Below are 17,199 nucleotides of genomic sequence, written 5' to 3' on the forward strand. Positions count from 1 at the left end.
TACCTCTGCTACATCAGGATATCACTGAGCAAATACATCGTTATGGTCACAGTGCCTATGTAACAACAGCATCAGTATAATCAGTACCATCATTTCCATCAGTACCATAATTTCCATTAGTACCATCAGTACACATATTTCCATCAGTATCATCAGTACCATCATTTCCATTAGTACCCTCAGTACCTATATTTCCATCAGTACCATCATTTCCATTAGTACCCTCAGTACCTATATTTCCATCAGTACCATCATTTCCATTAGTACCCTCAGTACCTATATTTCCATCAGTACCATCATTTCCATTAGCACCATCAGTATGTTTATTTCCATCAGTACCATCATTTCCATTAGCACCATCAGTATCTTTATTTCCATCAGTACCATCATTACCATTAGCACCATCAGTATCTTTATTTCCATCAGTACCATCAGTACCATCAGTTCCATCATTTCCGTCAGTATCATCAGTTACATCATTTCTATCATTGCCATCAATCCCCTCATTTCCATCAGTACCATCATTACCATCAGATACATTGTCTTGCACTTTAACTTTCACATAACAGGGACACATAGCTTTAGAACCAAGTGTAGAATAAATGTGTCGACTTCACTTTTTGTTGGCTTACTTTAGAAATGACTAGAAACTAGCTATTAGCTATTTCATTTTTTGTTTAAATTCTCTCTCCCTAGAGTCAGTAAGATGATGTAGTTAAATCAGGACAAGACAAGTAGTTGTTTTAGTTGTTTTAGTTGTTTTAGTTAGTTGTTTTAGTTGTTTTAGTTAGTTGTTTTAGTTGTTTTAGTTAGTTGTTTTAGTTGTTTTAGTTGTTTTAGTTGTTTTAGTTAGTTGTTTTAGTTGTTTTAGTTGTTTTAGTTGTTTTAGTTAGTTGTTTTAGTTGTTTTAGTTAGTTGTTTTAGTTGTTTTAGTTGTTTTAGTTAGTTGTTTTAGTTGTTTTAGTAGTTATTTTAGTTGTTTTAGTTAGTTGTTTTAGTTGTTTTAGTTGTTTTAGTTAGTTGTTTTAGTTGTTTTAGTTAGTTGTTTTAGTTGTTTTAGTTGTTTTAGTTAGTTGTTTTAGTTGTTTTAGTAGTTGTTTTAGTTGTTTTAGTTAGTTGTTTTAGTTGTTTTAGTTGTTTTAGTTAGTTGTTTTAGTTGTTTTAGTTATTTGTTTTAGTTGTTTTAGTTGTTTTAGTTAGTTGTTTTAGTAGTTGTTTTAGTTAGTTGTTTTAGTTGTTTTAGTTAGTTGTTTTAGTTGTTTTAGTTGTTTTAGTTGTTTTAGTTAGTTGTTTTAGTTGTTTTAGTAGTTGTTTTAGTTGTTTTAGTTGTTTTAGTTAGTTGTTTTAGTTGTTTTAGTTATTTGTTTTAGTTGTTTTAGTTGTTTTAGTTGTTTTAGTTGTTTTAGTTGTTTTAGTTGTTTAACAAATGAGGACACTTATTGATACGTTTTTTTTAAAAGCATTTGTTGTTCTTTTTGTCCTTAGTTGTTTCTCTGTATTTCACATTTCTCTGATTTAAACTTCTCTCATAGTTAGGGATGCTCTTTAAAAGTAAACTACCATGTCAATGTGTTCATATTATTAAAGATGTTTATTAGAAATGGTTAATATGCATGACGCGTAGGACGTAATCATCTTCTTTTTTTTGAAGTAACGTCTGTAATGTCTGTATCATATAAGATAAGATAAGATAATTGTCTGTTGAATCATTTTACATATTCCACGCTTGAATGGTACACTATGAACTAATCACTACAGAAACATTCGCTGGGCACCAGCCTGAAATCTTTAAGCAGTTGTTGAAACTCTAGTTCTATAATATGCTATGTCTGATGTGGGTAACGTAATTGTTACAGAAAAAGTTCTTATACTTGGTTACAGACATTTTCTTATAAGAATATCTTATCTTTATTACATTACATTTCACCTCTTCAGCATTTCCTTTCGAAAGGATACAATTGAATCCAATGTTAAGAATTTTTTTAACAGAACAAAAAGTAGACATTAAACTTAAATTCTTTTTTTTTTTTGAAATAACCATTTCTGTCGCCATTATGCTTATTTCATACTGGCGGAAGTAGAATACCGAATATATTCTTGACAATCAAAACAAAGGCTTTGTTTACTGGTCCCACGTTTGTGTTGCTATAGACTAAAGGCTTGAAGCTAAGTCTAAATAATAGATCACAACAAAAAGTAAATATCGTTTAGTCTGAGATTTATTTCAATGAATTGTTTCAGATACACAAGAGTCCGAAGAAGGATTTAGTCAGAACCTTTGGACATTTGTGACGTTAAATAAGGAATGAAAGTGACCAAAGCCCATTTTTTTTAAAGTATAAAATATAGGAGACTAAATGCATTTTCCTTTTTTTTTTGTCTAGATCTAAATACTGAGGTCTCACATATTCGTGGACAATAACTGGTAATTATGACTCTATTTCAAACCTCACCATAGCTAATTGTGCCTCTATTTCAAATACTTTAAGTATTCACAGTAGAAATCGATAAAATCTTGAATTAGCTAATAGTTTAAAATAAAAAAAAACAAGTCCCTGAAAAAGAGACAGCGTATTCCTTTAATTAAACTTAATAAAACTTCTCTTAAAAGCCACACCCAGCAGATTGGTCCAGCCATAGCATCGAATAATGAAAACGACATAGGTAGAAATAGACTAAAAGCGATATCCTACAAATGTGAATATATAACAGGAACATCAGGAACACTAGCTACATAATCTCACAGTTATCTTTTCTTACCTTTTTCTTTCAACAGACCTAAGACATTTTCTATTGATACATTTCAGTGACTAGCTTTGAAAGCAATACTTTTAGACTTTTGTTTTGCTTGAAGTAAATAACAATATATATCTCATTGATACACGAGTTGGTCATTAGAGAGAGATGCAATCCATTAGCTTTAGTCATAGTTCTGAAATCATTTTATATCAATACATGCAATGATACATAGGACGATATTTATAAAATGTTAAGTCGTATGCACTGGAATCCCCCCAACTGCCTTTAAGTACTCCTTCAGTTGACTTCTGACTGTACTACTACAAGATTTAGCCATAAACTGACTGGCGCACTTTGTTACGAAAAAGTTTTTTTTTTTTTGGCTTGGTTTTTTTTTCCACGCGAGCTGATAGAGTTACCCCCCCCTCTCTCGCCTGTTGCCCGTGCCAGTCAATATTCTAGAGAAATAAAATTATTTGAAAGCTTCTGGTGCACATTGGATATACAACTTTTTTTTTTAATTTCTGGACATTTTGAAAGTTGTGTGAGTGTGTTTGTGTACGGGCTTATGGCGTTTGTGTTCTTCACTTTGAATTGTGGACATTATGTGTATGTGTTCTTCACTTTGAATTGTGGACATTATGTGTATGTGTATTTCTCTAAGGTTTCTTTGACTTGGAACTAGACGTCCGGTGGTGTCCACTTCATGGAAGTCCATAAAAGGTAAGTTAACTCATTAAGAAATACTTTTAAAATAGTTTGTTTTATAGTAAAGTATAATACAAAATGCGCTATATCCTTACAGAGTGGTATTGACGTGCCAAATGACATACAACAATACACAGTGCCAGCTCGAGGCTGTTAGTGGACGTTGCCTAGTCTACAAAATAATTAGTATTAGTTGCAAGCAATAGTAACTTATTTAGAGGGTAGACAAAGCGGTAAAGATTTTAATGATAATAATAATAATAATCTTTATTATCCATAAGGAAATTTGTCTTACAATTGGTGCATTACACCGAACAAAACATTATAATTATAGAAAACCAAACTATACATTCACACTAGACTCACTCATAATTTACATGTGAAAAGTTTATATCAGACAGAGAGTATTAGTACCCTAACCCTAACCCTAACACTGTCAGACAAACTGACTCTCTCTAGGAATGAAGAAAAAAAGTATTGTAAGAGGTCTATGAAGCGATGTTATTAACGAGCCACGTTTCACTGTTACGAACTGTTACGAACTGTTATTTACTGGCATGTACGTCATATCCATTACATTCTTTACGGAGCCACTATTTACAGCAATGTTAATCAAAACAGCAACAACCATATGAAATAAGTATTATAAATATAATGACAGTTGGGTCTACAATTGTAAGCTATCAAGAGCATAGAGGTTAATACTTTTAAATGGAGCTTATACCAATGTGTATATATTTATATCCATATGTATCTGTCAATCTATCGATGTGATATTTTTTGAAATATAAGGCTCGGATTACATTCAATCAGATTCACACAGCTAGTCTCTGCATGTTGACAAAGTCTAGTAAGGAGCTACACAATCAGATTCACACAGCTAGTCTCTGCATGTTGACAAAGTCTAGTAAGGAGCTACACAATCAGATTCACACAGCTAGTCTCTGCATGTTTACAAAGTCTAGTAAGGAGCTAGACAATCAGATTCACACAGCTAGTCTCTGCATGTTGACAAAGTCTAGTAAGGAGCTACACAATCAGATTCACACAGCTAGTCTCTGCATGTTGACAAAGTCTAGTAAGGAGCTACACAATCAGATTCACACAGCTAGTCTCTGCATGTTGACAAAGTCTAGTAAGGAGCTACACAATCAGATTCACACAGCTAGTCTCTGCATGTTGACAAAGTCTAGTAAGGAGCTACACAATCAGATTCACACAGCTAGTCTCTGCATGTTGACAAAGTCTAGTAAGGAGCTACACAATCAGAAAGTCAATAAAACGTATTCATCTCAACGGTACATTCATTTTTATTTTTGACTCTAATTAGACACAATTAATTAGAAAGTAAGAAAACAACAACAACAACAACAACATTATCCCGACAAATTAGAAAAGTCAAGCGAAGAGAAACAAGCCAATGTTTGCGGTTAGTGTGTACTCATTTCATTCTATCAAAACTTCAATATATTCAGTAGCCACTTAAGTCTGTAGAGTGAGGTTTTAAAATATTAATGTCTTTGAATGTAGACATTAGGCATTTTTATGTTCTCAATTACTGTCTCGTAAATGTCTTGGGTTCAATGCTTCCAGCCCCCCCCCCCCCTCAGATGTTTCGGGAAACTTCACTGAGTCTCGACCTATTTCAAATAAATCTTTTTTTTTTAATACTTTTTTTTATCATGCTGCCAACTGAAAGAAGAATGCTACAATTATATATTTATATATAAGGCTTGTCTTTAGGGCGCCTCTCCGCCTAGCTATAATGGGTCCCAAACAAAAGTTGGGCAAAAGTAAAGGCGGTTAGTCGTTATTCTGGCCACATCACACCCTCGTTAACCGTGGGCCAAAGAAACAGATGACCTTTACAACTTCTGTCCTATAGATCGCAAGGTCTGTAAAAGGGGGGGGGGAGACATGAGCTCAACAATAAATTCATCACGTTTTGAAGTTGCATTGAAATGTATAAACCTATCAACCCTTTCTGGTTCAAATAAATGGACCAGTTTTAGAATGTTCATCTGCACCAAAACAGTTGGGAGTCTGTTCTGTACTCACCCTCAGAAGTGGGCGTGATCAGTTTCTGTGACATTAGTACTGGACTGAGATCAGGCTTAGAACTGTACTCAACCTACTGAAGAGTTCTTGAACAAGTCCTTCAATCTACAGGTCTTATGGACTCTATGGGCGTGTTTATGATGCAGTCATCAGGAAAGTAGGGCGGATGTTTTTGGTTGTGTAGGCTGTAGAAGAGACCACGATGTCCTCTGACATTGTTGCAATGAAATCAAAGGAGGCGTGAAAGTTGTAGAGGGTTGTTAGAGATGAGCAAGTGAGTCGTGCTTGTGTAGTGAGTGCTGTCTTGTTGTACTTTCAAGTTGAATCTCTGGGTAAGATTGTCAATCAAAGTAACGTTACGTTTTGTTTCATCAAGAAGTTTCTTCAAGTCTATAAGTTTTATATGCACACAATTATAGGCCTACATCGGTTTAGTTCTACTAGCTTCGCCTACATCGGTTTAGTTCTACTAGCTTCGCCTACATCGGTTTAGTTCTACTAGCTTCGCCTACATCGGTTTAGTTCTACTAGCTTCGCCTACATCGGTTTAGTTCTACTAGCTTCGCCTACATCGGTTTAGTTCTACTAGTTGTTTGCAGCTACAAAACAACAAAAGAGCAACAACAATATGTCAGCAACAAAATTACTCAAACTCCATACATGGTAGCTCTAAAAGATACATTTTATTTACTGTCACAAATATACATATACCGCGATGAACACGCGATTCACTGTCACAAATATACATATACCACGATAAACACGCGAGTCACTGTCACAAATATACATATACCACGATAAACACGCGAGTCACTGTCACAAATATACATATACCACGATAAACACGCGAGTCACTGTCACAAATATACATATACCACGATCAACACGCGAGTCACTGTCACAAATATACATATACCACGATAAACACGCGATTCACTGTCACAAATATGCATATACCACGATAAACACGCGATTCACTGTCACAAATATACATATACCACGATAAACACGCGATTCACTGTCACAAATACAATGGAACTCTCTACAGACACATATAAATACACTAGAATCACTGACATATAGATAAACTGGAACCACTGACACATATAAATACACTAAAACAGTGTTTACTTCTTGACTTTTCTAGAATGACCCCAACGTCTTATTGTTCCAACATTTCAAGCTGAGGGTTCCAGATGATTCTGTGCCCTGGCCCAAACTTCTAAATTGTCTACATCCTCGATGGTAAAAAGATTGTCTAGAATCCTTAAGTACGATGTTTGTAGAGAATAAGAACTACAAGGTGAAAGTTTGACACACGAGCATTGCACTCTGCTCCAACGGAGATTTTTAAAATACACCTAGAGTTATCTTTCATATAAAGTAAAGCTGGATGCTTGCCCCTTGTTTAAATTCCATTATATGGTTCTCATGAGATTATTCACATACATCAGACAATATATATGTATATAATAACACTACAGCGAGATCATGTTTATAGTTTTTATAAATCAACACGACACCATGAGATAGTATAGGTTCATTGAAACACATCAGGGTCTTAGTGATTTCTACTATATTTCTCTATTTACCTTTAGCTGAAAACTAGATAATGGTAAGTAGTTAAATGTGCTTATTTCTAGGCATTAAAATGACAGTGGAAGTATGATACATATATGGCACCATGCATATGTATAGCATATATCAGTGATTCATTCAGACACACGGACACACGTTCATAGATTCAATGAATTCTCACACTAACATCCATTTTTACAAATCTTAGATCAACTCTGTCTGTGTGGTACACATAGTGACCACGTTATTTTTTTCTGTTTCCCATTCTCGGATCAAGTTGAAACTTTGCACAATTATGTCCCTAACAACACATGAGTCAATAAAAAAATGACCAATTATTTTATTAATTAGTCGTAATTAATTAATTTTGTTTTTTATAGAGACATGATTTGTTTTTGGGAGTTAAGCTTTGTGTAGAGAATTAGGTCATCGTCTAAAAATTTGAAACTTACTATAGATAACTATAAACCTTCTATTTTCATAAGCACTTGTCTAGCTCAGTGGCTAGCGTATCGGCCTTCCATCAAGAAGTTCCAATTCAAGTCGATCAGATTAAAAAAAAAAATTGCCATTGAAAAGCCAGCACGGAAACCTTCTCTCAGATACCTCCTCCCAGTCCGCAACTCACAGAAAATATTCGACCATAGCTGAAACCATGAATTAGCGCTCAATTTTATTTATTATTGTTTTTCTAGATCCATTACAAATAATTTACACGTTTGAGTCAAAATAATGGATGCAATTACACTTTATATAGGCTTTATTTTAAAAAGTATTTTTTTACTTTTAATGTTGAGAGGTTCATGCTTTAAGAACTTGGAGATATTTACATGCACAACTGTACAGTCTACATCAGCTCAATAGTGATGGTTGTACATATGCTGATTATTTCGCAGAGCATTTAGTAAAGGTGGATTACATGTGAATGCCCAGCTTTTGGCAAAGATTTATGTTTATAATATGGGAAAGCTATTTAAAACTCTAAACATGACAGCAGAAGTTTTGGTCTAAAAGCAAGAGTTCAGTCATTGGTTCCCACTTTGTTGAAGTCAGTCGTGTTAAGTGGTGTTCAGTATTGGGATAGTAGGAAACAGAACCCTCGAGTCTATGGATAACAGAAGGAGAGTTGTACATAAGTACATTTGTACGCTCTGACATCTGAATGACTTTAGAGTTGTACATAAGTACATTTGTACACGCTCTGACATCTGAATGACTTTAGAGTTGTACATAAGTACATTTGTACGCTCTGACATCTGAATGACTTTAGAGTTGTACATAAGTACATTTGTACACGCTCTGACATCTGAATGACTTTAGGGTTGTACATAAGTACATTTGTACGCTCTGACATCTGAATGACTTTAGAGTTGTACATAAGTACATTTGTACACGCTCTGACATCTGAATGACTTTAGGGTTGTACATAAATACATTTGTACACGCTCTGACATCTGAATGACTTTAGGGTTGTACATAAGTACATTTGTACACGCTCTGACATCTGAATGACTTTAGAGTTGTACATAAGTACATTTGTACACGCTCTGACATCTGAATGACTTTAGAGTTGTACATAAGTACATTTGTACACGCTCTGACATCTGAATGACTTTAGAGTTGTACATAAGTACATTTGTACACGCTCTGACATCTGAATGACTTTAGAGTTGTACATAAGTACATTTGTACACGCTCTGACATCTGAATGACTTTAGGGTTGTACATAAGTACATTTGTACGCTCTGACATCTGAATGACTTTAGAGTTGTACATAAGTACATTTGTACGCTCTGACATCTGAATGACTTTATTTAGAAGACTAGAGAAACGAAAGAATAACGTTTGCAAGCAGATTGTTCGATTACTTGTGGACCAAGCAGATTGTTCGATTTCTTGTGGACCAAGCAGATTTTTCGATTACTTGTGGACCAAGCAGATTGTTCGATTTCTTGTGGACCAAGCAGATTGTTCGATTACTTGTGGACCAAGCAGATTGTTCGATTTCTTGTGGACCAAGCAGATTGTTCGATTACTTGTGGAGCAAGCAGATTGTTCGATTACTTGTGGACCAAGCAGATTGTTCGATTACTTGTGGACCAAGCAGATTGTTCGATTACTTGTGGACCAAGCAGATTGTTCGATTTCTTGTGGACTAAGCAGATTGTTCGATTACTTGTGGAGCAAGCAGATTGTTCGATTACTTGTGGACCAAGCAGATTGTTCGATTACTTGTGGACCAAGCAGATTGTTCGATTACTTGTGGAGCAAGCAGATTGTTCGATTTCTTGTGGACCAAGCAGATTGTTCGATTACTTGTGGACCAAGCAGATTGTTCGATTTCTTGTGGACCAAGCAGATTGTTCGATTACTTGTGGACCAAACAAAGACTAAACAGCCAGAAACATAAATGTACAAACTAGTATTAAACTTTACAAAATATAAAGAAAATAAATATGAAATATATAAATATAAAATAAAATAAATAACTTTAGAAATTACAATGAATTTGTAAAGATATATGAGAGAAAGAGAGAGAGAGAGAGAGAGAGAGAGAGAGAGAGAGAGAGAGAGAGAGAGAAAGAGACTTTGAATAGGTATATTTTTTAACAGTTTAATCAGCAAGTCTAGATTTGTAAGTGACTGCATCTTCAAAATATCTAGCCTAAAATGTTTAGTTTTCCCGACATAATTAAGTTTACTGCGAATCTCTTCACTTAAAACTCCCTTAAACTTAAAACAGCAGTAACGATAGCCAATGATCTTATAAATCAAGACGACCCCTTCTTGGAATTCCAACTTCCGCCGCAAAGAGAATGTAGCATAAATTTGATAAACGTGAGTGAGCCTCCTGAGAAAAAAAAACACAATAAAATGAATTGACTGCAGTCCTTTGCCAGGTTGCACTGGAGTTTTATACATAGCCGTTGAAGTAGGTGGAAATAAACAAACAAAACTTCCTGGTGTTAGTTGGTGTGGTTGGATATATTGACTTGATCACTGGTTCTCATTATGTCAGACTGCGGTGTCTGTTTTGTACTAGTTGTTTGTGCTTGTTAATGTTACGGTAATAATGCTGTGTCATATACATTTGAAACTATCAGTCCAATAACAAACACAAACCATGTTTACATTGTAGTCTAGCAACATAAAAAAAACCCACTGTGTGCTGAGACATGTATTGTGTATGGTATTTAAAGTGTCTAGTTACACAGCTTAGATTAACTCATTAGCTCTGTCGGAGTGGAATCTAATATTCAGACTCGAGGAGCTCTTAAAAAATTGCTTTTGAAAAAGCAGCGCATGGAACCTTCATCTCGATACCCCCTCCCCCCAAAGTGGTCCACTTGAGCCTACTAAGCACACATGTTGCGCTAAACAAAAACAATTAATTAAAACATTTCCAACCGCACACAATTATTATTGTTACTCTAGATCTATTAAAACAATTACACAGTTGATTCAAAATAATTGAAGCTATTTCACTCAATATAAGACATAAGATTTCTTTTTCGAAAAGTATTGCTCGAGTCTGCATTCGAGCTCGGGGTCTCGAGTCTTCATGATGGAAGGCCGACGTCTTTAGTCGCTGAGCTTTTCAAGAAGTGCTTTTGAAGATCTGTTGCAACTTCTTGTGTGACTAAAGAGGCCAATCCTTGATACACAGCTGCGGTCGCACGTTGGGCATCTGTAATCATCAGGCGCCCTTGCATTATCACCCTTCTTTCTGCTTCTGTATACCAAAAAAGTGGACGACCAGCGGCTCTCCTGCCTTCTGTTAGATCGCCATACAGGATGACCTGTGGAAGTCGACCTACTGGCATTCTACGAACGATGCCAAGCCAGCAAATGAGTCTGCTTCTGATAACAGAGCGGATGTCCTGGCACACTGCTCTTCGTAGCACTTCCTCATTGATTATTTAATCTTGTCACCTTATTTTAAAGATCCGCCTTAGGTGGAAGACGTTTAGCTTTGTTTCCCTGCCCTGAGTAGGTTGACCTTGTTTCACTTCCGTATAGCATAGGGCTCATCACGCACGTTCGGTACACTATGGCAATAGTATTGTTAGTCAGCAATATGTTGGCTCACACTCTTTTCTGTAACTGCGAAATGGTGACCATTGGTTTGGTTTACCCTGTTGTTGTTTTTTTCTAGTTATTTATTGTTGGTTTAACTTTTTTTAGCGAACTGTCCGATTCTGGAAAACAAAATTGATTACGACTAATGGTTTAATGATTACGACTAATTGATTTACTATTGTTTATTTTTTAAAATTGATTTTTGCGTTGTCATTGACAAAAATTTTTTTTTACAAAGTTTCAACTCGATCTGAGAATGGGAAGTGGGAGAAATAACGTATCCAAAATTCCACCAGCACTGACAGAGTGAGTTAAAATAAACCTTAAAAAAAAAGCATGCATGGCTAAAACATGTTCACAAATGTGTCAAATAACTTAGAGAAATAACTTATTATTTTAATAAGAGTTCTTGAAATATTCGTCATATGCTTTGCAGTTTAAAAAAAAATGTCCATTAGCTACTTTTTTTTTCGGTAGCTGTCATTTCGACAAGTAATTGGACTGACGCCATAGAAGACTTTTGTGTTAGGAAATTCTGTTCTGGAAATAAGACTAGGGTTGAACTATCGTCATGGTGAAAGAGCGGTGGGGGGAGGGAGTAGGCATTTTCTGAAAAGTCTGAGATTATCACTGTAACAATATTTTCCCATAAGTCTTAGATCTATAGATAGATTCTTGATCTATTTTAGATTTTATATCTATATTTAGATTCTAGATTTAGATCGAAATTCTAGAGGCATGCAAATATTCTATCAGTGTATTTTTCATAAGCATCATTTTTTTTATTTCACCCAAAGATCAAGGTTTAAACTTAATCTATGAATAACCTTCATTTTTTGAATAATTCAACAAAGTCTGGCAGATTAAAAAAAACAACAGAATTCATTCAAATTACCAATAAATGTTCCTTAGCTCATAGATCAAGATCTATTTAGAAAACTATTGTAAATTATATTTAGATTGACCAGTCAGAAGGACAAAGGTAGCCCTTATGACGTGTAACTTGTCAGACTATACGTGACACTCTTTTCAACCAATCTTAGTCAGTTGTCATTTTGAGCTTTTGAGTTATTGATATTTGGAAACGTTTCCCCCCAAGGGTGGGAGAGAAGCAGACTATGTTAGCGGACAGCCCAAGTATTAAAATGTAAATATACCCCACATGATCTCTTGGAGTTTACTTCCACAACAATCCATTCACAAAAACGCGCTCACTCTTATTGGGACACACGCGCACAAAACGGAAGGTAAAATATGTTCCCAGAGTTCAACGTTTCCCTACCTCAGCAAACGTGTTCCAGGGGGCGCCCCCATCGACGTCATAAATTCATTTGGTGCTCAACTGACGTCACGTTTATTTTTTAAATATCATTCCTCGTGCAATCCCCATCTTTGACGTCACATGCTCGCTTCACTTCCCACTGATAGCAGGAAAATGGAAACAAGATGTAAAAATGTAAAACTAAATATTGGAAAGTAGAAAAATGAAATAGTTCTGTTGAGAAAAAATACACTTTTCTTTTTAGATGTATTAATTACCCCTCTCTCTCTCTCTTTCTCTCTCTCTCTTTTGTCTCTCTCTCTCTCTCGATCACCAACACGCACAAATTCTCATAGACCTAGATTGACACAGACTATTTCTCTCAAATATACGTGCTAAGACTTACATTTTTCCCTCTACTCTCTCTCTCTCTCTCACTCTCTCTCTCTCTCTCTCTCTTTCCTTTCTGCCTCTTACTTTCTCGATTTTTCTACATTAAAATAATAAGAAACTAGTCCAGAAATTGTGCCACCATTCTGTATTAGGATGAAAGTTCAAACCAAAAGGCTTTTATGGAATCCCGCAAGAAACTATTTGGAAACTATTTGGAAACGATTGGAGAGAAGAGTCCAGATTTGTTTTTCTTCTTTTCTTGCTTTTTTTTTTATTGACAGTATATAACCTGAAATAAATCTACGGCTGCCAATAACAAATTGGGAAAGGGGGAGGGTGGGGAAGGGGGTATCTGGGTAAATGTTACTGTGATGGTTTTTAAATGTATTTATATATAAAAAAGACCTGAATTCAAACTCGAGGTATAAAGCCTCCTCAGGTTTCCACAAGCCAACATACTAACCACTGTGTCAGCAAATCTCTTACAAAAATAGAAAGTTGTATAGTTATCTACTGTTAGCTTCAAACCTTAAAGCGGCGTCCTACAAAGTATAAAGGGGGCTATCGCAAATTATACCATCACATTAGTCAGGCACAATTTCTTTCCCTTGTTTGATACCAAACTTAATAATTAACTATCAATTGTTAATTAACTAATTGTTTTTTTTTATTTGATTCTTGTGTCGTCAGGTAAAAGAAATAATTGTGCCAAATTTCATCTTGATCCGAGATTTGGTGCTGGAGAAATAACGTGTACAAACGTTTGACCATACAGATAGACAAAGTCAGTTGATTTAAGCTTTGTAAAAATGTGAGCGATTCGAAGCAAAGCTAAGCAATTAAACAACGCAATCTTCCTAAATCTATTTCATTGTAATGGACAGTTACAAGTTATATATTATACAGTTATATATTATACAGTTATATATTATACAGTTATATATTGTTAGCAACGAACTACAAATACAAAAATACATCCCAATAAAAAATACTTGGACACAAAGATGAAGACATTTCTTATTTCATATGCTAGGACAAATTTGTACAAGTGCTCATTGTTTCATAGTGTCATTAGAGCCTGGAACGGTTTAGCATATTAAGTTTCTAATTAACAAGAGAATTAACGCGTTGTACGTAATAATCTTATTGTATGACAAGTCTGTAACTTATAAGAAATGAAGTAGCACCAATACATACAACGTAATGCTCTGGGACTAGACGAAGGGGAAAAAGTGAGAGGGCTAGCAAACAAAGAGAGAGAGGGAGAGGGGGAGAGAGTGTTTGAGAGGCAGGAAGAATGTGTGTATGTGAGAGAGAGAGGGAGAGACATAGAACTATATAGCAACATAAAAACATCTAGTCATGCAATCACCATTGACCATCCACTTGTCCAAATTGACTCTACCAAACAAAATAGCAGAGTCAGTATTAAGTGGACAGAGTATCATTTCGTTTGGTCTGGTGGATCTTGGACCAATTATGTGATCACTCTTATAAAAGGTAACATCTTCAGTTAGTAAACTCACTCTCTCTAGTGCATCACTTGTTGAGACTTACTCAATAGGAGACGAGTCAAAGTCAATGGTGACTAAGAAGTGGATAAGTCCAAGGCACACTTTTAGAAAGTCGGATACTTTACATTTTTAAAATTATATATAGAGTATTAGATCAAAGAGATTAGCGCAGTTTATATTTATTTTATATATAATATTAAGGCTAGTCTTCGAGTCCGAAGATTAGTAAGGAGTGCAGTATTTTCTGTGGCTGCGCAGCCCCAGCTGTAACCTACATATTTTGCCACTTCGGCCTAGCCAAAATCCTCCACAAACCATCGCGACTGACCGTGTCGAAAGTCTTGGTGAGGTTCACAAAGGCAGCGTATAGGTTTAAGTTCTGCTTTTTGCATTTTTCTTGTAATTGTCACAGAACAAATATCATGTCAGATGTACCTCTACCGGCTCTGAAACCACATTGGCTTTCAGATAAGACCTCGTCCACTAAATAGTGGGTTAGTCTGTCGAACAACACTTGAGCAAAGATATTTCCTGCTACTGACAGGAGTGTAATGCCTCGATAGTTGGAGCAGTTAGACTTGTCACCCTTATTGTATAGAGATATGATTACGGAATCGATAAGTTCAGGTGGGACCACGCACTTCTCCCAGCATAGAGCGAACATGTCTGTTAGCCTCTCGGTTAGGGCGACACCACCCAGTTTAAATATTTCAGCGGGAAGTCCATCAGAGCCAGGTGCCTAGTGTTTTTTGTGTTTAGATATTGCAGTCTCACTCAATTTTTTTCAAATGTCGGTGGGTCGTCGAGCTCCTCTCTCATAATTTTCTGAGGAACATTTGCCAGCGATTCCTCCGATACGTGCCTTTTATCACCAAACAGCATACTGTAGTGTTCTGTCCAGCGATTTAGTATGTCCGCCTTGCTGGTAAATAGGGTAGAACCAGCGGTGCTGTAGTCTGGTAAGTTGGGCATTAGGCACATCGAATCGACTTATAGAAAGAGCGTGTGTCACCAGCGTCAGCATGTCTCTGCATGTTTACGAACAGCTCAAGCCACCAACTATTTTTTAGTTCCCTGACCTTTGACTGCAGAGTGTGACAAGAAACTTTATAGAGAGTTCTAGCTGCGTTGTCATTAGGGTTCGCAAGAACAGAGCGATAGTATTTGTGCTTATTCTTTAACAGTTCTTGAATTGTGGTATTGTTCTCATCAAACCAGTCTCTGTTGGGTTTACTGCAGTATCCCACGACTTTGGCCGTCACGTCCTGAAGTATCGTTTTTAGCTGGCTCCAGTTCCTCACTGGGTCATCGCCCTGGGGCTTTCGAAGATCAGCCTCGAGTAGTACACTGAAGCGCTCTCGTGCGTCAGCCAGCCTTTCGACATTTAGCTTCTTTGCCTTAGGCAGGCCATCTTTTTTTTACGATAATGATGGCGATGTTCAGCTTCGTCCGGACAAGACGATAGTCCGTGTAACAGTCGGCACTGGGCATTACTCTAGTGTGCGTTACATCCCAGACATCACAGTGCCTCACTATTATATAATCCAACAGGTGCCATTGCTCGAGCGTGGATGCATCCATGAGGTCTTGAAACGGCTTTTTTGTTTAAAAAATGTGTTTGTTATCGTAAGCTTTGCTTATGTAAATAATATGCAAATAGGCAATTATAATGCAAAAAAAAAAAAAAAAAGAAACCCTTTCACAAGCAAACGCCTAGAAAAAGACAAATAATTCGTTTTTACTGACATTAAATACACGCCCTGATATCATTTCTTAAGGAACTCGGAGTGACGCTACTGCCAACCATTACACTCCCATCTACGTAGCTCCAAGGGACGCCACAACAAACTATTACATCACCTAGTAGCTCCAAGGGACGCCACTGCAAACTAACGAAGTAGTTCCAAGGGACGCCACTGCATACTAAGTAGCTCCAAGGGACGCCACTGCAAACTAACGAAGTAGTTCCAAGGGACGCCACTGCATACTAAGTAGCTCCAAGGGACGCCACTGCAAACTATTACATCACCTAGTAGCTCCAAGGGACGCCACTGCAAACTATCGAAGTAGTTCCAAGGGACGCCACTACCAACTATTACATCACCTAGTAGCTCCAAGGGACGCCACTGCTAACTATCGAAGTAGTTCCAAGGGACGCCACTGCAAACTATCGAAGTAGTTCCAAGGGACGCCACTGCAAACTATCGAAGTAGTTCCAAGGGACGCCACTACCAACTATTACATCACTTAGTAGCTCCAAGGGACGCCACTACCAACTATTACATCACCTAGTAGCTCCAAGGGACGCCACTGCAAACTATCGAAGTAGTTCCAAGGGACGCCACTGCAAACTATCGAAGTAGTTCCAAGGGACGCCACTGCAAACTATCGAAGTAGCTCCAAGGGACGCCACTGCAAACTATTGAAGTAGTTCCAAGGGACGCCACTGCAAACTATCGAAGTAGTTCCAAGGGACGCCACTGCAAACTATCGAAGTAGCTCCAAGGGACGCCACTGCAAACTATCGAAGTAGCTCCAAGGGACGCCACTGCAAACTATCGAAGTAGTTCCAAGGGACGCCACTACCAACTATTACATCACCTAGTAGCTCCAAGGGACGCCACTGCAAACTAACGAAGTAGCTCCAAGGGACGCCACTGCAAACTATCGAAGTAGTTCCAAGGGACGCCACTGCAAACTATCGAAGTAGTTCCAAGGGACGCCACTACCAACTATTACATCACCTAGTAGCTCCAAGGGACGCCACTGCAAACTATCGAAGTAGCTCCAAGGGACGCCACTGCAAACTATCGAAGTAGCTCCAAGGGACGCCACTGCAAACTATCGAAGTAGTTCCAAGGGACGCCA

General features: G+C 36.9%; 2 protein-coding genes across 2 annotated transcripts in view; one reads left to right on the plus strand and one right to left on the minus strand.

Annotated features, from left to right (window-relative positions):
- Positions 1 to 55: 55 nt before the first annotated feature.
- Positions 56 to 577, minus strand: LOC106074844 (N66 matrix protein-like). Its single transcript, XM_013235723.2, has one exon. It carries the CDS (start codon positions 575 to 577, stop codon positions 56 to 58), a length of 522 nt encoding a protein of 173 aa, XP_013091177.2.
- Positions 578 to 3,185: 2,608 nt separating this feature from the next.
- LOC106065162 (short transient receptor potential channel 7-like) overlaps positions 3,186 to 17,199 on the plus strand; it is a 354,560-nt gene continuing 340,546 nt past the window's right edge. Inside the window, exon 1 of the mRNA XM_056020485.1 lies at positions 3,186 to 3,462. The gene's annotated coding sequence lies outside the window, so the exon portion shown is untranslated. The remainder of the gene's footprint in view (positions 3,463 to 17,199) is intronic.

This window comes from Biomphalaria glabrata, chromosome 2 (genome assembly GCF_947242115.1).
Source record: "Biomphalaria glabrata chromosome 2, xgBioGlab47.1, whole genome shotgun sequence".
NCBI lineage: Eukaryota > Metazoa > Mollusca > Gastropoda > Planorbidae > Biomphalaria > Biomphalaria glabrata.